This window comes from Antedon bifida, chromosome 3, assembly GCF_963402885.1.
Source record: "Antedon bifida chromosome 3, ecAntBifi1.1, whole genome shotgun sequence".
NCBI lineage: Eukaryota > Metazoa > Echinodermata > Crinoidea > Comatulida > Antedonidae > Antedon > Antedon bifida.
This window is the reverse complement of record NC_136228.1, coordinates 21,932,154-21,955,100: the sequence shown is the minus strand read 5'-3', so window position 1 is coordinate 21,955,100 and position 22,947 is coordinate 21,932,154. Positions and strand designations below refer to the sequence as shown.

Here is a 22,947-nt window from a genome sequence, read left to right as displayed (position 1 = left end):
CCCGAAAAGAAGAACGCAACATTTTGTGTCGGGAATTCCGTTTATAAATTTATTATTAAAATCAAATCAGAACACGTACAGACTTTGTTTTATAAAAATGTACATAACACACACGTTATTTATTCATATCATACAATTTAGACAAGATGGTTCATAAAAAATATTTAGAAATGTAGCTAGGAAACTATAATAATATACTTTGGAAATATATAATATTGACATACATCTTATGTTAAGGTACAAATATAATACAATTTTTAAAAACTATTTGTTATGGTACCTCTCGTCGACTGAGTACAAAGTTTAGAGGCGTCACCGAGTTTTCTACTACTTCAACCACGAAACCTTTGCTGAAATATCCTTCCGCCGATACTGTTATTGTGTAGGTACCTGGTAACAATAAACGCCAATATTCACCGTCTTTTGCTAAAGAAAAAGTATATAGATATTAAATCATAGATAATATAAATATGGTTCATTTTAACATATTCTTATTCATACGTAACAACATGGAAATGTTGAATGTTTAAAATGGTTGATCAAAATATATGGGTAAATTATTTCTAACCATTCACCAATGGTGGCGAATTTAAACAAAATCTGTTTCAATTAAAGCAAAAATCAATTCAACTTACTTGAGGTGACGTCATGATTGATTCCTGTACTACCGCTCCTTTGATAGGCATATCGTCAGTGCTTGCTATAATACCCTTTACTCCCATATGAATCTGAAATGTTAAAAATAAATATGTACATAATATTACATACTTTTTATTTTAGTGTATGTGATATCACATGTGCCAGAAAGGAATACACACACCGCTATCATCATCATCATCATGATCTTTAACCGTAGCAGTAATATACAGTAATATAAAGTTACTTTGTTGTAACCAAGTCCGACTGATGACATCATGAACCACTAATGAATGGTAAAGAATTAACCGTGGAAATGTTCCACTACAATTGACTTACCTGGTACATGTACTGAATGAGCGCATCTTTGTTGTCAACCCATTCCTTTTCTAATCCCGATTCTGACGAGAATTTAATGCAATCTAACTCGAGCGTTATATCAAAACAATTCGTGTGCAGATAATCATAATCTTGAAGGCCTTTAAAGGAAATACACAAAATAAATATTGTTTATCATCATGGTTTTGTTTGTTGAATTACCTAAAATTGTGTCCGGTATTACTGCATTGGCTCTCACCAAAACTAACGTTACAAGAAGACGTATTGAGATGATGCTATGCCAAAATCTTGACATCGTTGTACCAATGTACATCCGGATGTAGGCCTACACCACATTTTTTGATAAAACTGAGGAAAAAGTAAACTAAACCACTAAACCGCCAAGTTTGCCATGATGTCATGACTAGGATTCCCAACAGAATCGACTTTGTTCTTTATGCCTAATTATCTATCTGAACAGTTTGTAGAACCACGTCAGAGTTGGGCAAACATCATCTCCCTGACGTGAAACTAGTCTGTTACTAGGCCTAGTTCATATTAGTAGGAAACACTAGGCCTATTTCATATATTAGTAGGCCTAACCATTATCATATTTAATGTGCTTAAGGAGGTTACAACATTATTATATGTTTAAATAATAAGAACTCACCTCCTTTGACCGTATACCAACTCGCACCATTGGTTATACCATCTTCAAATGTTCGTGCAAGATGTCTAAAGAGAGAGTCGCCTGGACTCATTGTATAAGATGGTCGCCCGTTAAAGGATCTTACGTCATCAAATGGATAATTTGCTACCAAATCGCCATCGTGCATGTTGGCAGATAGCACAAAAGGGTATTCCTCAACCCATTCAATGTAAGCTTGTACTTCGGGTTCAGGCTGTTGAAAAATAGTGAAAACAAATAGTTATACATTTCTAAGTTCAAAACATTTGCTTGTGTGGCACTGATAATTAACACAAAGCATAAACAGTAACTTCAAACAGGATAATTACACAATCAAACGTTATGTAATGTGCTGATAAATGAACACGATGATGTCATATCACTACCATATTTGGGCACATCACAGTTTTTGTTTTTGTTAAACTGGTTTGATAGTGTAGACAGAGCTTAAAATCATAACATCATAACAACGTCCGTTCCCAATTACATGCATGTCAACTATTGCGATAATTTTCAAAATTCAATAAGATAGATAGTAGAGAAAGCTTGATAATAACTAGGCCTAATGGTCCGTTCAGGCTTAGTTATTTACCCGGGTAGCAAGCTGGTTTCACGGGCACAGTTATCGCTAACTTTGGTGGGTAGGAAACCAACTTAACCTGGCAAAACAACTAAGCCGAAACGAGTCCTAAGTTGCGTGTGCTTGCATACAAATCATTAAAAAAACAAAATTAATTTACCACATAATTCGTCGTATCTTTGCCGTACCCCAGATGATGATTTTTGCCACCAATAATTTCATTTCGATACATAATTGTATTTAGCCGCGGAAAGTTCCTGTTTAAATCAACAGAATGCAAATGATCACGACCATAGGCATCAATAACCATATCCTGAAATTAAAACATTAAATATCATAGACAATATTTAATAATTTAGTCGACCTTGAGAGTTATAATTTTGGTGCAAACGTTAGGTACAAAAAGTTCTTATTCTGGCTTAGTTTCAATCTAGTCCACTGATGCATGGTATAGTTACATGAACAAGTCGCTATACCATTTTATTTCTTGCAAACAGATTTAATATATTTGTCATGGGGATTGGTTTTAAAGTACCTAACATCAAGATCACTCATCATCACACTTCATCTGTACGCGCGTTTGTTACATGTTTTTTCATACACACATCACGCATCCGCAACCAACCAAATTTCATTTGTACCTCGTTGTTAAAATGACAATAAATAATATCGTATTGTATCGTAATTGTTGGGTCGGTTGCAGTATCTATTTAATAATTTATTAGAAGAGAACATTCCTCAAACCAAATGAAGATTTTTTTAGGCCTACGCGGTTGAGCATTTTGTAAAGGGTCTCAGAACTAAAGAAAAAATACATGTTCTTGGTAAGATCCACGTAATTGCTAAATAAATGTACATTGAATTTATGATCATTTAGATGATAATACCGGTGATTATTATTTCTTACGAATTCTTTGTAGAACTGGAAGGCCTTCTCGAAGCCATCAGGGTTGAGACTTGGAAGCAGGTGGATCCGGGTGTGGTCGACAAGATACCTAATAGTGGCATTACCAGCATGATACTCATTGCAAAGGTACTCAGCTAACTTTAAGATCAACTCGCGTCCAGTTACCTCGTCTCCGTGCATGTTAGCAATATACTTAAATTCTGGTTCAACTGTCAACAAATAAATTGATAAGTTATAAGTACAGAGTCATAAGATTTTATTATAATTTGTTGAATGAAACGTTACTAGTTATATTGAATATAAGTTAAATATTAACATCTTAAATTTATTATACACATTAACAAACAATGGTAAGTAAAAGTACATCCGCTGAATATGTCGTTTATTGTACCCTGCACTTATGGCAAACACTGATAGGCCTACTCTGTCTTGAATACTGTATATTATACATAGGCAGTCGTCTTAAAATTAATTAAAGTAAATATGGTATAACTGGATATTATAATGAATTTATAGATTTTTGCTATTCTTAAAATCCAAATAACGTTTTACGTCTAGGACAAAAATTGTTAATAAGACTACTAAAAAGATACTAAAAAATCTGTATTATTTTAAGTTATATACAGTAGAAAAATGATTAAGGTGATCGAATAAAGTGTTCCTTTAATGGTTTGGCAGCAGTTTTAAAACACGTCATATTCCTCTCGTTGTTATGAAATTATCCCATTATCCCATCATAATACACATTTATGTATTCACAATTCACAATTACATTTACAATATTTAATAGTATATCAAAAGAAGCGAGCGCTTGTCAGTTTGGTAACCATTATTTAAATGCATTTAAATAGGAGTCTCTACTGAGGAGTGTCTTAAAATAGTTTGAAAAAATTGTAAAATAACGTACGAATCTCGTGTACACCAACATTGTTGCTTATTTCCAATGCGTACAACTGTCTTCCGTCAACACTTTGTCCGATACTGTACATCTTGGTAATATTAGGATAAGCTGTCGTGAGATTCTGGAAAAAGATTCTGATATCGTTTGAATCATGATAACGGAATTCATGGAATGACGTACGATCTGCAAGAACAAATGAAATAATAATAATTACATTAAAGATGAAGATTAACTAAATTAGACTTTGAATAGGTTATTTTGTAGTTTTAATAAAGTTAATTCCTTCCGTGAAAAAAAAAACAAAAAAAACATTTTTCTCATATAAAATGACCAAATTAATGGTCAAATTCAACCAAAAACCCATTGGCTGGCAGCCAATTTGCTTTAAATTACAGTTTTTCAGGTAAATAATTTTTTTGTTCGATTCCATTTTTGTTCAAAGTGGATAACTAGTATGTGACAATAAAATGACATATTCAACAAAAACAATTTAAAAAATTATTTTTTCAGGGGGACAATACATCTTTACATTATACAGTATATAAGAAATCCAGCAATAAAACAATAAAATCCATCTTTAGGGACACGCCTATTCGGGAACGCCCCTATTAAGTTGGGACACTTTCTCCGTGAAACGAACAGAGAGAAAGACATGGTTAATCACTTTGACAAAAACTTGGAAACTGTTAAGGAGTTCCATGCTGGTTAATATGGTTCTACTGTATACTATATATTCGTTTGTGAGCTTTTTAAACTAATATAATTTAGTGGAGCTTTTTATTTCTGTTAGGCTTAGTTGATTTAAAATAATTTTTAAAAAATAACTGAAAATGTGACTTACTTCTTGTTCTTTCACATATAGCCTCGTCAGACCCATCACTGCAATCTGGTGAACCATCGCATGCTAAGTTTGAGTCGATGCATCTGTTGAGGAAACCATTACGGTTATAAACGTTGAGTGAATTACAAAAACGTAATTAAATTATATTATAACAATGCATGATACTCAGTATTAATATGCTAACTGTAGACTGTGTCCCGGTGGGCATATCTTTTGCAACTACCTTAGGCCTAAAGGCACATAATTTTATTTTTTAATGAAATGAAATGATACAAATAATTGTACTGAGAAAAACTAAAATTAGAAATACTAATTTCAAATCATTTTCATATAGGCGGTACTTTCATTTTTGTATACATGTAGGGCAGGTTATTTCCAACTTCTTTAGGTTATAAATCGAATAGAAATCTTCTTGACTACATGGAGTTTTATTTTTAAGATTTTAAGAGTTTCTTAGAAAACTATTTAACAAAGATGCTACTTCAATCTGAATGCATTGCAGTAAAAAAACAAGGAGGAATACTTGATGGCCCATCGGCATATGGTAGAAACAATGCCCTTCACCAAAGATTTGCTACTTATATTAAATCAACATACAATTAAAAAAAATATGAATTCTATTAGGCCTATAGTTTTTAGTGTTTCTTCCTCTGAATCGTGGCTATCGTTAGACCTATAATTATGCTATTTTACAAATAAAACGTATAATGAATCAGATAAGCACAGTGTTTTATTCGTTGGCAGAGTAAGTTGATAATAAAGCATGGTTCCACTACGCGTCTGTGCTGGCGTGCGTGAATGTGCGTTTTCACAGACGAGTAGCTAAAGAGGTAGGAAACAAGCTTAACCGGAAAAATTAAATTTCCAAACTGCCAAAAATAATGAACCTTACTTTCCGTCACTGACGCATCCGAATTCGCCTTCAAGACAAGCTGTGAAAATAAAAGGAAAGCAGATTATGATTATAAAAATAAATATAGGCCTAATTGTCTGCAAGTGAATATAAAGTTAAAATTGTTTAATTTAAACCAACAAATCCGACCATATCATGAGCACGATTTCATATGTATATTATTTTTGGAAAAACGTATTGATCATATTTTGAAAAAAATGTAGATATATATTTTTCTAGACATTTCATTTGTGATTAAGAAAACAAATTTATCTTCCTAATTTCGTGTAAAAACATTACTATTAACTACTTCCTATGTCTAGATTATAACTGAATTTCACGCACCTCTGAAGCACGATAGGCCCACGTCGTAGGAGTGTTTACAGTCCGTTTCACCCCACACATCATGGCTACAATCATCGATGGTTTCATCAGTTAGATCGCAGCTTAGTTCTCCCAACCAAACCTTCTCTGGAACATTTCGTCACTCGTCACACGAACCGGCGAATCCGCAAAATGTCCATTTCGAGAAAATCGCGATTGTAAAAAAGGCACTTTTTGCACGGTCATTTCTCGCAAGAAAAAAACCGAATGTCCATTATTTTTGTGGTAATTATGTAAAAATATATTAAATGAATAATTTTAAAGTGTCCATAAAAAAATTTACTCATTAATTAAAGAGTTATCACTTAATGAATACATTCGTCACTTCGTGTGAAGATTATTTACCGCGTAACTTGCAGCTAAGCGATATTCGACGCATATTCGTCACTTCGTGTGAACAAGAATCTTACGCAATGACTATGAAACATGCGGTATTCGCCGCGATTGCGTGGTAATGAATAGGCAGTCACACGTAAACATCTTAGATAGGGCTCTAACGATAATAATATAAAGTAAACACATTATTCTGTTAAAAATGCAAAAGAACAATCACAAATCAGTTGCAAAATATAATTTATATAGCCTAACTGATAAAAAAACATCATTTTAACTTTTGTAAATAAAGCAAATACGTAAACATGGTTCATTTAATTAAATTTAATTATTAATTTATACATTAATTGATCTCTACATAAGGCAAGGCAATGTTAGATAGTCAGAATAAACGTTTTTAATTCATTTTTCCCTTAGTAGTAGGCCTACGGGAACAGTTAAAACATAATTTAGACAGTCTATTGTACAATACGGCGTTTTCAGCATATTAGGCCTACAATCATTTAGCCATTCATGGCCAATATAGAATTTATTAAAAAAACATTAAATGTGTTATCTGCCTTTTCTAATACAGTATCCATATTAAAAGGCTAATTTAAATTATTTACTAATTTAATGTGATATCGTAGCAATGTGGTTAGGGTTAGGGTTAATGTGGCATATCAGAGAATAATGTGCAGACTAGGCCTACACTATATAGTATACGATAGTATTTAGTATAGCCATGCCTCCAAAGATATTTAGTAACGCACTGATTATAATAATTATACTGTAACTATCTAATTTAAAAAGCAAGAACAAAAAATATAAATACTCTAGTCTAACATCAAAATATACGAATTGTTTAATAAAAATGTGTATACAGTAATGAAAGTTATTATCCTTAGTAGCATTATCCATTAACAATGGAGGTGAAATTTGATGTTTCTTCAAAATAATAACGTTATTTATTCTCTAAAAAATTAAATATTTCAAAATAACTATAACATTGATGTAGGCCTAATCGTTACCGTACCGTTTCGTGTGTTGTCAGTGCCATAATTTAATTTAATGTTCTTGCTTAGTGCTCGAGTGAACGTACGAAAGAACAAACATCGAAACGTTGCATTAAATTTCCTGAAATATATTTATATAATTAGCTTACTAAATAATTTATCAATAAACACATAAATCAGTTTTTACTGGGTAAAAGACTGTTCAATATTCTATAATCTATGCTCAATCTAACTTCGCGGGACTGAAAATTGGCCATCAAATAATGGAATGTTCCAGATATGCAATAAACCAATCAGATCACATGCAATTAGTGACGAATTGCATATTCGCCGTTTATTGAGGCGCGTAAACAGTGTGCGCGATGCGCGTTTTACTCACACGAAGTGACGAATCGATATTCGACGCTTCGTGTGACGAATGATTATAATATCATAATATATTCGCCAAATTATAATTAAAATAACTAATTAATGAAATAAAATACGCAGTTGAAATTTGCATCAATTGTTCTTTAGAATAAATACTTTCGAAATATACAAAAAAAAATTTCGCGCCAAAATGACGATTCGCCGGTTCGTGTGACGAGTGACGATTTGTTCGCATACCTCGTCTATGTAGAATTAATAACACAGATTAATTTGTAATTTGATTGAATGTTATCAATTATGATCTCTTGGCAACTGCTAATTCTACAGGCTTCCATCGTTTACACGCGTCTATCTAAGCTCGATTTTTGTCGATTTTGGATATGCTATTCTCTAAGAAATTTTGAAATGTAAACAATTCAGTTGTACCATTTCCCCCGACTGAACCTTAAAACTAGCAGAATGCATAGGGGCCTAATAATAGTACAGTTTAAATCGGAATTGCTGTCAACCACCAACATTTCTTTGTATTTTTACGAAAAGAAATTGTTCTTGTTGTATCTTGTGAATATTCTAATTGTAAAATCAACTTACCTGGCTTGTTTTTGTTTACTTAGCATTTGATAAACACCTGGGTACCCCAACTGTCTACAGATTGAAGCAGCCGTTACGGTCGAAAACTGTTTCTTGCAAACTGTCCCCCATTCACCATCATGGTATACCTCAAGGAGTCCTTCCCGTGGAATACGCCCACCGTTCAAACGTATTGTGTTACCTTACAGGAGAACACTGGACCAACGAATTAAAGTCATTATCCGAGAGAGGACTTGTTCCACCACCTTAATTAGGAGCGAGTAGGCCTCGAACACATGCCGATATTGTTGGCTCTTTAGGTACGGCGCCCTGCCTTAATCAATCGCTCATCCATTGGACTCGCTTAAATAACTATATAAGCATTAGGATTTGTAGGCCTTCATAGCATTGATTGAAACTGCGAGTAGCTAAAAGTATATACTTATTTATTTAATATAAGAGGGCCTATACGCACAGTAATATTAGGAAGATCATACTGCGATATTTTATCATTCCAAAGTGTAGGAATTACATTTTATTAAAATCATAAATAGGCCTATGTTAACTATTAGATTCTTACTATAGTTAATAAACAATTTATATGAAACTATTAAAAAATATGATAAGATATTTTATAGGCCTATAAGAAAAATCAGTTTTACTTACCACGTGCAAAAGATATTTCCAGAAAAACAAAAGCAAGAGTGAAAATCGCAGATAGTTTAGAGGCCATATTATTGACGTGTGAGCTCTTTTACCTCAAGTGTATTTTTGAGGAAATCACAAGTTTATGACCAAGTTATAACGCCGTCCACACCACAGAATAGATGGATCAACCTGAGTTTTCGGCATGTATTGAATATAGGACTATTCCATTATTATTTATAGGGGTGTTAGTCAATATGTTGGGTTGGGTGTGTCAGGCTTGTTGAGGCTTCTATTGTTCGTGTCATTGTGCCAATTGTTTTGTATTTCACTGTGTTTGAGAAAAACAAACAAAAAACTGCTGCTGTAGTTAGCCTATAGCTTTTATTATGTGTCTGTAAATTATATCGTATTTTACACTATATAGGCCCTAACATGTTATGTTATAGGCCATCAACAGTTAAATCATATCATGTTTTATTTTACATTTCATGTAATACAGTATTGTTTTTTTTTTCTCAACAGCCGAATCAAGTTATATAGCCTCTTACAAATAACAAGAAAAAATACATTCAAACGTTATTCACAATAAAGAGAAAACATACAAAGAACTTATTTAATTTATGTTTTAATTTATATAAATCCAAAGGCAAATTAATGAAACAATGACAATGATGTGGGTATCAGTGGCTGGATCTCAATAGAGATACAAAAAAAACCGAAAAGCTAAATCAAAACGATAAAGTAAAACAGCTAGAAAAACAATATATATAAATACATCCATGTTTGTTTTTTTCTCAACCGTTTATGACTTTAAAAAATTCAGTACACTAAAGGCATAAGATTAAGCAAAACATACATTGTGTAACATATTTAATTTAAGGTATACCTGTATATGTTTTATTTCATCGACCCAGTTTTAAGTGTTATTTAGTAGTGTCATGTTTGGTTCAACTCAATGAGTTAGCAATATGTTTGTGAGGTTCTCTCTCCAGCTGATCCTGACACAAAAACTAAAATAGTCAGAAATAAAATTGCAGAGCTTTCTCTCATGCAACACACACTAACCCTTCCCCAGTACAAGATATATAGGGCCTACACTGTTAAAAAAATTCTTATAAAAAAACGGTAAATTACTGGCAATCTGGACGCCAGTAATTTACCGTAATGTAGAATTACAGGTACTGTTGAAAATAAATTACTGTAAAACTACAGTAAATTGTTGGTCATAAAGTCGGTTGTCTACCGTAATGTAGAATCACAGGTACTGTTGAAAATAAATTACTCTAAAACTACAGTAAATTACTGTTAACTTGAAAGTCGGATGTCAACTATAACGTAAAATCACAGGTACTGTTTCTAATAAATTACTACAGTATATTACTGTTAATCTGAAAGTCTGTTTGTCATCAATAACGTAAAATCACGGGTACCGGCCATAAATAAATTACTGTAAAACTACAGTAAAATTACTGTTGATTTCAAAGGAAGTGGTCTACCATAATGTAGAATCAAGAGTAATGTTGATAAATAACTGTAAAACTACATTAAAATTACTGTCAATTTCAATGGTCAATGGTAATGTAAAATCACAGGTACTGTTATTAATAAATTACTGTAAAAGATTCAGTGAATTCCAACCAAACAAAATATTACAAAAATATAAATACCATACAGACAAAATAAATACATGCCAATAATCTTATTTCAATAACTGATAACAATAACAAACTCAATTATAATGTTTCTTTTTCTACTTGTCTAAATATCTTGTTTCTGTCATGTTCTTACAGTATGTTCCCTACAATGTTCATTGTATCTGAACTTGATCTGGGATTCTCTGTAACGTTTCTTTTTTTAAAATAAACAACATTTTTTATAAATCTCTGCCTACAGTATATTACATAGATGTTTTCAATCTTCAAAGTACGTCTTCTATTAAAATTATTTTGTTTATCACCTATTTCAATATAAAATATTTAAGTAATTGATATTGATATTTACAATCAATCGAAAATCTTTAAAAAACCAATCTATTAAAATTAGACCTACCATCTATGCTTGATCATTAAATAATTAATGTGGATGTTACAATCATCAAAATATGCCTTATATTAAAATGACCATCAAATAAATGGAAGGTTTATTCCAGAGTACAGGACCTGGATGTGGTAGATGGACACTTAACAGTAAACCACAGTAAGAATTTTGTTGATCCAATAACAGGAGTCCACACTCAAAACATAGAATCCTACTGGAATCGTGAAAAATTAAAGTTAAAAAGAATGGGTGTAAATGGGAATGGTTACCGGAATACCTTGACGAATTTATGTGGCGAGAAAGATATGGCATAATATAAATTAAACAGATTAAGTAAGTTAAAATAGTATATGTTCCTTGTGCCTTATTAAATAATGTTAAAGTTCTTGTGCCTTATATTTGAATAAAGTTTGAAGAATGTATTTTTCGATCTATCGATTTTTTTCTTGTTGTTTGTAGAGGCTATTTGATTCAACTGTTGAGAAAAAAACAAACATGGATGTATTTATATAAATTAAAATATAAATTGGATATTTTATATAAATTAAAACATAAATTAAATACGATTAAAATGTATGTATATGAATCTTTTTCTTGATCTTTTCTTGTTATTTGTAGAGGCTACTTGATTTAACTGTTGATTAAAAAAACATGTTAGGGCCTATATAGTGTAAAATACGATATAATTTACAGACACATAATAAAAGCTATAGGCTAACTACAGCAGCAGTTTTTTGTTTGTTTTTCTCAAACACAGTGAAATACAAAACAATTGGCACAATGACACAAACAATAGAAGCCTCAACAAGCCTGACACACCCAACCCAACATATTGACTAACACCCCTATAAATAATAATGGAATAGTCCTATATTCAATACATGCCGAAAACTCAGGTTGATCCGCTTTATTTGCCTGTCGTGTTTATATATTATATTCATGAAATGTATTATTTGAAACTCGTACTTACTTTTTTAATACCTTATTCATTTGTTTTATTATTGATTGAAAGAAAGAAAATAAATGTTTACGTTGAATTGTTGAATTTATAGTCAACAACTATTTGAAATTGAAGCCACATGGTCGACGATATCGCCCATGCTGGAAAATAATTTGAGTAAATAATTACATTTTATGAAGAAAAATAGTAGAAATTCATATAATATTGAACATTTCTACTTTCCAAAATGTGTCAAATAAGTATTTAATGATAATTTATGCATTTCGGATCTTCTAAATTTTATTTTTTTCATTTATTTGATTTTTTAAATTAAATTGGTTTTATTACTAACCCTATTTTAAATGGTACGTTCCATGCGGCACTAACGCGCATGCGTAGCTTCGGTTAAAACGCAACTTTGGACTGTACCATTTTGTAGAAAGGTAATTTTATAAATGTAATTTATTTTGCTTATTATTATTGTCGTTTAAAATTGTTTTATGTATTGTATGTAAATAAAATAATTTGGTTGTGTTTCAGGGAACAATATATAATTTGCTATAATGTTAAACAGATGGTTGTGGTGTTGAACAAACAGTATCCTTTCTATTTTCTAGTGGACCAAATAAAATTTCTTGTATCTTCTACTACTAGTACTAACTACCCTAGTGACAACCCGTCAACCGATTCAGTTCCAAACCAATACAATCATTCACGAAAACATCACCTCAAGAGGAATATTTGTTGCCACAGACACTTACCTTTATTTTAGTGATGTTAATAAAGAGGCTGCAGTGAGGGTTGCCTAGGTATAGTACTAGGATTTAGCAGCTATTGTCGAATTATATCTATTGTGTAAGTGGTTGAATTGCATTTGTTCAGTAGTAGTAGTACTAGTACATTGCATTGTTGTGAACACATAATAAATACACACTATTGCTTAACAATCTCTTTCGGTTTTTGGGTAGCCCTGAAAAGGGCTGTTTGGTTTGAGATTGTTTGCGGTTTGTGGTAGCCCTGAAAAGGGCTGTTTGGTTTGAGGTAGCCCTGAAAAGGGCTGTTTGGTTTGAGTTTTTCTTTTTTTTTTTTCTTTAGGGTTTGGCTGCCAACATGGATGGCGATGTCTTCACCCAATGTTCCTTCATTGCACTGGTCAGAATACCAAGGTCATCGTTGAATCCACGGATGTTGGACTTGAGGGTGTTAAGCTGAGCGTGCATGCTCTCCCCTCCTTGCTCTCCATGGAATCCCAATCCGAACTTCCATCTTCTTATCCATTCAGACACATGTTCTTCCAGAATGTGCATCTTGGGAGGCTCTGTTTCTTGAAAGTGTTTCCGAAAGAACTGCACATAATCTTCAATGTCTGATTCTTCAGAGACAAAAAAAAATATGTAATAGATAGACAGACAGGCTAGATAGACAGACAGGCTAGATAGACAGACAGGCTAGATAGACAGGCTAGACAGACAGACAGGCTAGACAGGTTAGACAGACAGGCTAGACAGGTTAGACAGACAGGCTAGACAGGTTAGACAGACAGACAGGCTAGAGATACAGGCCAGACAGATAGGCTAGAGAGACAGGCCAGACAGCCAGGCAAATTTAACTCAATATATTTACAAAAATATTGTTGGTGCTGAAAGAAACTCATCGAAGAATTTAGTGGAGCAGCTGAAGTTGAGATTTTAGTAGAAAAATAATAAGTATTGATTTTACCAAGCTTCAATATCATCTCCTCTGTGAAAAATGAGGCACAATTGTATTGCCTGTGGCAGTTCCCAAACAAATTAAATAATCTTCCATATTTTGTTGTGACACTGACAACATTCTCTTTAATTTCTGGGCTGAGTTCTATTGCAGTCTTGCATATTTTTGTCATAAGTGTTTTGATATTTTCAGGCTGAAAGTAAATAATTCAATGATAAAATGAATAGTATAGTATAAAAGTCAAATGACAATGACATTACTATAATTATATAACATAAATGAAATACCTTGCAGCACTTATGAATATGGTTACCGACAAACGATTTGCCGTGATATGCCTGTCTGTTAACCCTGAAGGATTTCAGCACATCATCAAGTTTTGCCACCAAAGGCCCTTTTCTCACTTCAGGTAAGTCTTTAGAAATATGGACTGCTTCAGCTCTCTAAAACCAATAAATATATTGTTAGAAAATAAAATAATTCTAAGGAAAAATGCCACCTGTATAGAAATGTTTTCTAATTGTCTGATTTAAACTTACAACTTGTGCCTCTTGTGCCTCTTGGCTTTGAATCTCGCTAATTATACTCTCAGTTGTTCCACTGGTGTCACCCAATAGCATAAAGACACTTAAGTAATCTTTAAGTTGGTCTATTCCATTGCGTATGTCTTCTGCCTTGTTTTCTAGGTCTTTGATTTGATTTGACATGGCAACGTGCTTTAAGAATGTGGGGATATTGGTAGGAGTTTCGAGACTGTTGAAGTGTTTTAAATATAAGCCTAGGCTTATATGTAAGCCAGGAGGACATACCTATTTAAAAAAGTGAGGGAGCAAAATAATTACCTTGTTTTATGAAATTTAAGAGTCATGCAAGCTTTTAGAAAATAATGTTTTAATACCTACATGGTCAATGGGAACTTGTATCAAAGGGCTGGCAATTACATTATTGTAGTTCTTTGCTTTTGAAATATTACCACCAGCCTCTCTGAACCTGTCCAAGTCTTTCTTCAGAGTGTCCAATGTCCTTGGGAGTTGGGATTTGTGTTTTTTGGTTACATGGCACCACAAGCAGTAATGTCGTCCTTTAAAACAAAATTTAATACACATTTGCTTTCAAATATCCATCATTTATTAATTGCTAATAATTGCAGTACTGTACCTGTAATACATATATTGTTTGTTTACCGTTTGCACCCGTTAGGCCATATATACGAGCCAAATACTCGTAGTCACCGAATACGAACACTTTGACTTGTTTTCCCCTATTAAGAAAATGAAGCCAGTTAATAATTTGTCTTAATTTACACAAATATATTTGTACAATTTTGTGCAATATTTTAATTTTACAGATAAATGGTATATTTACCTTAATGTGGAATTTTGCAGCTCTTCGAGTTGAGGCAAGATATCCTTGAGGCCAGTTCTTAAATTAAAACTGGAATCGGTGGCCTCAAAGCAATTGATGATGATTGTATTATTTTGGGCATTGGGGCGTGGTACATGGCAAAGCTGAAGCATCTGCTTGAAATTTCCACCACCCTTGTCCCCTCCGATCTTTACCCACATCTCATCTGATAGGATGTGGCCATCGTGCCATGTTAGAAGATTTAATCTGTAAAAGGTATTGATATTTATTTGATTCATTTTTAAAAATTCAGTAATTAAATTAAATCTGTTAATGAAAGCAAATAAAAAACCTACTTTTCTAGTTCATCATATTGCTGGCAGATTTTTTTGTTGAGACTTGCAACAGAAACACATGCAGTTTTTTGGATGATTGTATCCCCTGTGTCATTGCAGGAATGTGCCATAGGGACGTATTCAGAAATGATGTTGTCGTCAATGATGATGTTTTTTTGGTGCCTCATTTTTGCCTCGCATTCTGTGCTGACACCATATTTTTTTAGCCAGCTTTAAAAAAAAAATAAAATATTAAAAACTATAATGTTGAGGGTGTTCGATTCAGATACTGCAGAATGTTGATTTGTTATTTACCATTTCAGTTCTCTGTTTTTTTTCCATGTTAGGCCAAGATTTGTTTTTAAAGATAGCAAATCACCAGTTGGAAGACGTATCGGACTTTTAAATTGAGAAAACTCATCATCTCTTTGAGCTTCTGAATCTCCTCCACTTACTGCCCACCGTACATCATCGATGAATTTACTTCTGTTGTGAACAGTTCTCCAGCCTGCATCAGATGAGCTTTTTCGTGGTATCGGCATCGCCATTGTTTTTAGTTTCTGGTTTTTGAAAAAAGGTAATACATTTCTATAGTTGGTGTTATTTTTAGTAATAAAATTAAGTAAACTTGTTAGTTTTTATTGAATTTAAGTTTTAAGTTTTTTGTAATAATTAACAATTTGATTATACAGTAATAACCATTAAAAAAGTACCTTTCCTTTAACACTAAACTCAGTTGTGTTGTTGTTCGACTGTTTCAATTTTGCTTTTAGGATGTGTAGACCAACTTCCTCCATCAGTGGCGTTACTGGAGTACCAAGTGGATGGTTTAATATGTCATCTATTTGGTTCGTTTGTTGTAATTGATCACGAGGAGTGACTGGCGTTGATGTTAAGTTAGTTGGCGATGATAGATAACAGTGGTCTGGCAGGCATACATGGTCACTGATACATTTACATTTCACTACAGTACGACATCTTTTACATACAACAGGAACAGACAGATAACATTCAGCAAAGATTGACTGAACATCGTTAATACATGAAAAATGCACAGGTACATTACATACAGAACATTGGACAGTATCACAATCCATATACAACGGTTGAATGCAGGACTTGCACATAACGTGATGGCAAGATGTAACCACAGGAAAAGACGAAACAAGTTTACAAATACCACATTTAAAATTATCAAGTGAACTTGAAACATGAAAGGAGCCAGAAATTGGCTGAAGAAACGGAGGCTTTAAGTTTTTAAAATGTGTTTCCACTGCAACGGTAGTTGCATGTTTTATTTTATAGCTTTCAGTTGCTAAACCTCTTTTCTTCTTCTTCGGTCTACCGCCACTTTTCTGTGTCTCAAATTGGGCACATGTACTACAGTCGCCTGTTCTATGATGGGGTTGCCACTGGGTTACATTGCATGGTTTGTTTTTTTGCAAATATCCCATGCACAGCAGACAGAAATACTTGGGGTGAACACCATCAATATCTTGCAAAATGTTGATGTTTAAAGCAGTTGAAAATTGTGGTTGAAAGTTGGAACAAGCAAACCGCCTGATTTCCTTGGCTCCTTGTCTGGAGGCATAAGGTTTTAGCCTGTTCCCACATATACGACACAAGTAATTTAGATTTATAACATGCTTTTCCATATTCAATTTTAATAAAAGAATGACGTTTTACACAGTGAGGCCTATACTAATATTAATATATTACTAGTATTATTTTGTTAAAGTACAGGAAATAGTCTTCTACATCGACCTGAAATAAAAAAAAAATTAGAATAGGCTCAACATCAAGAGTGCATTTTAAGTTTTATTTGATAATGACAAAAAACTCTGAAAATTTAATTATTACAGAAATTATATGCCTTGTATATTAATTAATGTTTTTATAATGATACTTTTGGTAATTTGATATGCCTATACTAAAATCGTTTTTTATAATTGTTTTTGCTCACTAAAAATTTTGAAAATTTCACTAAGTATGTATTATTATATTAAAAGTAAACATATATTTAAAAAAAATAAAATTATGAATTCTTACCGTAGTTATACGACTTTTAATTGTCTTTTTCGTCGGCGCGATTGTTTGTTTATCGTTGCCAAGTAACGAAACTACGAAGGTATGTTTACGCCCTCTATTGATGAGTGACGTAACCAGGAAGTATCGAATTTCAGGCTTTTGCATAGCGAGCGAACATACGTGGGTACCGCACCACCACCACCACACAACAACACACACACGCGGGCTCAGCTGCTGCATTTGACCACCACACCACGGCGGGCGGCAATTGTGTTTGAGTCGTCCACAACAACACATCAAACAAGAAGTCTAGGCCTATTCCCAATCACGCACCGCGTACCCTGGAACATGACGAATTGGGTATATGACCAAAGCGGCCGCGAGCGAAAGCGGCCGCCAATAGAATCTATGAAACGCCAAGTACGTCATACAAATGTTTTGGGCAGTCGATCAGACGATACTATATAAATATATATAACTTAGAACTTAAACCAGATCTGTTTTATTTCTGCAACATTCAGAGAAATAAAGAGACGATACTATATAAATATATATAACTTAGAACTTAAACCAGTTCTGTTTTATATCTGCAGCATTCAGAGAAATAAAGAGACGATACTATATAAATATATATAACTTAGAACTTAAACCAGTTATGTTTTATATCTGCAGCATTCAGAGAAATAAAGAGACGATACTATATAAATATATATATAACTTAGAACGTAAACCAGTTCTATTTTATATCTGCAGCATTCAGAGAAATAAAGAAACGATACTATATAAATAATAGATGATTTGATGACAGAATGCAGTAGCGATAAAAGAGTCGTTAATTTGTTTACCAAAGGCTCTCATCATAGAAACATTTCAGTGATATTTATAATGCAAAATTTCTTCTACGGTTCCAAAGAAATCCGTACCATTACTTTGAATGCTCATTATATCGTACTTTTTAAAAATCCACGGGATAAAACGCAAATATTGAATTTATCGAAACAAATGTATCCTGGCAAAGGGCGGTTCTTACAAGAGGCATTTAATGACGCTACGCGTGAATCGTACGGATACTTATTCATTGATCTCAAACCACATACGTCGGAAGAAATGAGAATACGAACAAATATCTTTTCAGTAGATAAACATTACGCTTACGTACCAAAAGTATAACACATGTGATTTGAAATTATTCTAGTCATTCCAATACAAACTCACAACATGTCAAAACGTATCAAAAAGAACGCAGACACTTTAAAGTTTTTAGCTAAATGTACGCCTAAACAAAGAAAGGCCCTGCTTGAGAATGCCGACAGTCAATTAGTAACAGCAATCTGTGAGTGTGCAAAGAACATCTTAAAAGGTAGTGTACCGGTGTCTAGTGCTCATAAGAAGAAGTTGGCGAAGCATAGGAAACACTTGCGTGATATTTCCAATAAAGCTATACCTACGCTTCGACGTAAGCGTATACTACTTCAAAAGGGAGGATTTCTTGGTCTTATTTTGAAACCTATATTACAGACTCTGGGCGGATTACTTTTGGAATAAAATGGAGCACACAAAAAAATTGATTGTAGTTCCTCAAGAATTGGCAAATACATTGCTACATAGCAAGCACTATGAACAAAAGCACAAAACAATAACTAACGGATTAGATGACTCTATGCAGACTATTCTTAATAGACAGGATATTAGCGATCACGATAAAATCACAATGTACAATCAAGTACTTCAGCGTTTTTTAAATAAAGAGAAGCCCGTTAACAACCCTTCACCTATGAACATAAATATGCATGGACCTCTTAATGACGAAGACAAGAATGATGAATCGACAGAAGCAATCAAGGATGATTCGATGACAAAAGAAGTATTGCAAAGCATGCCTATATCGTTAAAATCAAAAACTAAGACATTTTTAGATCGAATAGACCGATACAGAAATATGGGTATTTTAGATTGGACAAAATACGGTGAAATGATCATCGAAGGAGAATTGCTAAAGGGTAGTAATTTATTTGATTTAACCAAAGATATGATACAAGAAAGGCGAGGATTTGAACCAGTGGGGTGGAAAGAATTTATATCGGTGTTGGCGAAGTTGAACACGCCAGAAAGTTTGATTGGAAATGCTACACGACGCAACATGTTGCAACGTCTAAAATCTGGGGAAATAAGCCCTCTTTCAAAAACCACATCTACAAAATCTAAACGACTTGAAAGATTTGATGACGACGATGACGATGAAGATAAAAAATATACTATTACTAAAAAGAAACGTACTAAAACTAAACCGAAATGGCTTGGATTCTAATCAATTTTATAAAATGTTTTTTTCAGTTATTAAATGTATTCATTATTCAAATTTATTTCGTTGTTTGTTGTTTTCTTTCTTTCATTATTTACTAACCAACGCGTAATAAAGATACATACACATATTTTTTTTTTTTTCAACATTTAAATTTTAATACCAATATGAAAAAGACAATACTTAATTAAAATATGTTAGTTAACATTTTGACAAATTGTATTTTTATATACTCCTTATCATACACCGGTAGGTTAACATCGTATCTACGTTCTACAAAATCATTAACATGTGCATCGTTAGTATTCTTATCTTTAGTGAACATATTAACTATATTTGAGGTGTCAATACCTCTACATTTATGAACAATATAAAAAATACAATATTGACCACAGACGGTCGACAATGGAGCCTGTAAACCCGTATCATTAAAAGTCCACGTGTTTACCGTACGATTTAGAAAATTTACAAAATGATTACTGTAATATTGAGGCGAATGTCCGAATGAATCAAAAAATTCACCTTCGTTAATATTGTTTAGAAAAAAAGCGACCCAATGCGAACCGTTTTGACTACTATCATCAACATTTGCTATGTAAGCACTAGGGTAACTTTTTATTCTTTTAGGTAACAAATCTGAAGGATATACACCTCGAAAGTATCTTTGAGTTAATGGATCAGATTTAACTAATTTTAAAAGTTGCACAGTATCCATGATTTTTTTTTAAAAGTCTAAAATTACGTTACGAGACTTATCGATTTCTATTAATGAATCAAATTCTGAATAAACTATTACGTTAATTGTTTCGACCAAAGCGGTAGCAAATTGAATTTCAAGACGTATATTGCCGTGTTTAATTAAATTGAAATGTCCACTGCTTGATAAATCGGGTGTAAGGTCGAATGCAAACAACGTGTATCCTCTGGCGTAGTCTTCTCTGGATATTTGATTTCCCGTGTCGTCGAATAATGTATTTAATCCGGAGAATAAACTTTGATAGGCTAAAATATAACTTCCTTCACCGTTTGCTTCAAAATTAGGCTTTAATGGTTTCCAAGGTATTTGCTCACCGTCCAAATATAAGGATATAAAATTGGTGTTAAAGTGTTGAAAATTAAATGGATTTTTGCTATAATCACCGTTGAAAGCGTCGGTTCCTACTAATCCTACCACTAAGCGTTTCGGTAGATTCCCGTTGTACAGCGACTCTCGGGTAAAGGAAAGGTTCCCCCGCGGTATCGACAGCGTTTTAACCTCGACTCGACGAAGAGGGTATTTAGCTGACCCGCGCTCCAGCGCTTTTGCATGAGCCAGCGCTATAGATGGATTTAGTTTCACTTTTCGTACGTAAATAGATGCATCTTCTAACTGTAACTTATAACCAGCTTGCGCATCGGATGACATCAAACAGAATGCGTTTTTACTTCGATGCAATTTTAATTTAATGTCAACTCCATTAAGCATCATACGATCTTGAAAGAATATATCGCAATGAATAGGTCCTATCAAATCAACCAATCGACTTCCTCGTATGTACTGAGATCGTTTTTTAAGTCCTTGATTCGCAGCAGCATCGTCTAAAGTTGGATTTGCTACATCCATTCTACCCGCTGTATCTTTATAAAACAATCCACCTGTAAGGTGAGTTTCCTTCGCGTCAGCACCGTACGTTAACAAGGTTTCAATCATCGCTCTGTACGAATAAGTGTTATTCGATGGAGTAATTAATCTCTCATTCAAAGAAACGTCAACTTCATTGAATAAGGACTGTAGTAGTAAATTAGTAGGTCCGACAGGATCGTCAGCATGCAAATCTGTTCCATCGCCTCTTGTAATTTTAACTTTAACTCGTAACATAGTCTGTGATAAATCTACGTATTCTTCGGTGGAACCTTGAATGTTAAATTGAACCGGTCCTGTATCGGTAATACTATTGAAAGGATGATACTGAACCCATTGTCCCTTCGTAATACTTGTTTGAGTCGGTGGAACAGAAAACAAATCCAATTCTGACTTTAAACATTCGCAAGATTGTTTGTGTACGTACGCCATAGTAATTATTATTAATCAAATATATCGGAGGATCTTCTCGCTCTCTTAGTTCTTCTTCGACTGACTTCATTGCTTTTTCGCTTTCTCTTTTTATTCACTTTTCCGTTACCATTCTGAGAAACAATTCGTTTACCGGCTTGCGTAATTCTACGTTTTGCAGCTTGTTTGATATTTTGTCCACTTATAGCATCCTCCATTATTTCGGCTCCTGTTCGTAACGCTTGTTTTCCTAGAGTTTTGGCACCTTTTTTTAAAAGCGGTACAGCTTTTTTAAACAAACCAGACAACATTCCACCTAATCCGTACCCTCTCTGATTAGATGATCCATGAAATACAGGTAGGCTTAAACCGCCAGCTTGACCTACGTAGTAATCCTCATACGCGTTAGGCATGATTAAATGAGATGCGATGATCTACTCTGTCGAAAATGAAGCTTCACTAAAACCTTCCCGCGTTGAAATGATACTTTCTCACCAGTGTCACTCCTTATATCTATCGAAATGGTATCAATTTCTTTTTTTATTAAACGCTTGTAGTGAGGCATCATGTATTCGTGAGAAGTAACGTTTCTCATTTGACTCTCCTTGGTTTGTACAATTCTCAATAAAGGAACGCTTACATCTCCAACTCGTTGATGTTCGATCACGTCTGTATAAACGTATAAACCAGGTACACGATGATGAAGATTAATCGGATGATTTCCTGTAACATTTGAATTTAATAGAATCGAAGATATGTCGAATCCCAATAACGTTTGCATACCTCCTAACGACGTTATAGATGTCAGAATATCGGTTGAAATATTAACTTTTTCCGATACAGAATTGAATTTAAACCTTATGTTATCATCCAACTTCTTTTTTCTTAAAGCAGAGTTTATCGTATCAATCAGTTTCGAACCTGAACTATAATATCCGTTTGTAATTTCGATTTTGTATTCCATCGTTGCTGTTTCTATTTGAGAAACGTTTAATCGTACCCAAATTTTATTGTTTGTATCGTCTACATTGTACCACGTATGTGGGTACTGTATTTCAGTTAAACCAACTTCCCACTCGCCTTTTAATCGTATCGACTCGGCTAATTTTGTAGTGTAACTTGTAAGTGTATTTTCAGGAAAATAATTCAATGAACTA

General features: G+C 33.4%; 3 protein-coding genes across 3 annotated transcripts; all 3 read right to left on the bottom strand.

The window, feature by feature from the left end:
* Positions 1 to 375: 375 nt before the first annotated feature.
* Positions 376 to 4,907, bottom strand: LOC144838242 (carboxypeptidase N catalytic chain-like). Its single transcript, XM_078693594.1, has 8 exons — positions 4,872 to 4,907; positions 4,037 to 4,262; positions 3,130 to 3,338; positions 2,383 to 2,535; positions 1,625 to 1,856; positions 976 to 1,115; positions 636 to 728; positions 376 to 426 (listed from the first exon to the last, which is right to left on the bottom strand). Exons 1-8 carry the CDS (start codon positions 4,905 to 4,907, stop codon positions 376 to 378), a joined length of 1,140 nt encoding a protein of 379 aa, XP_078549720.1.
* An 8,402-nt stretch (positions 4,908 to 13,309) lies between these two features.
* Positions 13,310 to 14,482, bottom strand: LOC144838241 (uncharacterized). Its single transcript, XM_078693593.1, has 4 exons — positions 14,289 to 14,482; positions 14,037 to 14,192; positions 13,865 to 13,942; positions 13,310 to 13,411 (listed from the first exon to the last, which is right to left on the bottom strand). Exons 1-4 carry the CDS (start codon positions 14,454 to 14,456, stop codon positions 13,310 to 13,312), a joined length of 504 nt encoding a protein of 167 aa, XP_078549719.1. The 5' UTR covers positions 14,457 to 14,482.
* A 6,000-nt stretch (positions 14,483 to 20,482) lies between these two features.
* LOC144838240 (uncharacterized protein F54H12.2-like) lies at positions 20,483 to 21,811 on the bottom strand. The gene has a single exon (XM_078693592.1). The coding sequence runs from the start codon at positions 21,809 to 21,811 to the stop codon at positions 20,483 to 20,485; it is 1,329 nt and encodes a 442-aa protein (XP_078549718.1).
* Positions 21,812 to 22,947: the final 1,136 nt, after the last annotated feature.

Excerpts from the sequence above, each read along its gene's own strand:
- LOC144838242 (XM_078693594.1), bottom strand. The coding sequence starts at position 4,907 with ATGGGTCTGACGAGGCTATATGTGAAAGAACAAGAA. Across the intron at positions 1,857-2,382 it reads AAGATACGACGAATTATGTG|CCTGAACCCGAAGTACAAGC; the intron begins GTAAATTAATTT and ends ATTTTTCAACAG. Across the intron at positions 1,116-1,624 it reads TTGGTATACGGTCAAAGGAG|GCCTTCAAGATTATGATTAT; the intron begins GTGAGTTCTTAT and ends TTTCCTTTAAAG.
- LOC144838241 (XM_078693593.1), bottom strand. The coding sequence starts at position 14,456 with ATGTCAAATCAAATCAAAGACCTAGAAAACAAGGCAGAAGACATACGC. Across the intron at positions 13,943-14,036 it reads ATATTCATAAGTGCTGCAAG|CCTGAAAATATCAAAACACT; the intron begins GTATTTCATTTA and ends ATTTACTTTCAG. Across the intron at positions 13,412-13,864 it reads CAGAAATTAAAGAGAATGTT|AATCAGACATTGAAGATTAT; the intron begins GTCAGTGTCACA and ends TTGTCTCTGAAG.
- LOC144838240 (XM_078693592.1), bottom strand. The coding sequence starts at position 21,811 with ATGGCGTACGTACACAAACAATCTTGCGAATGTTTAAAGTCAGAATTG.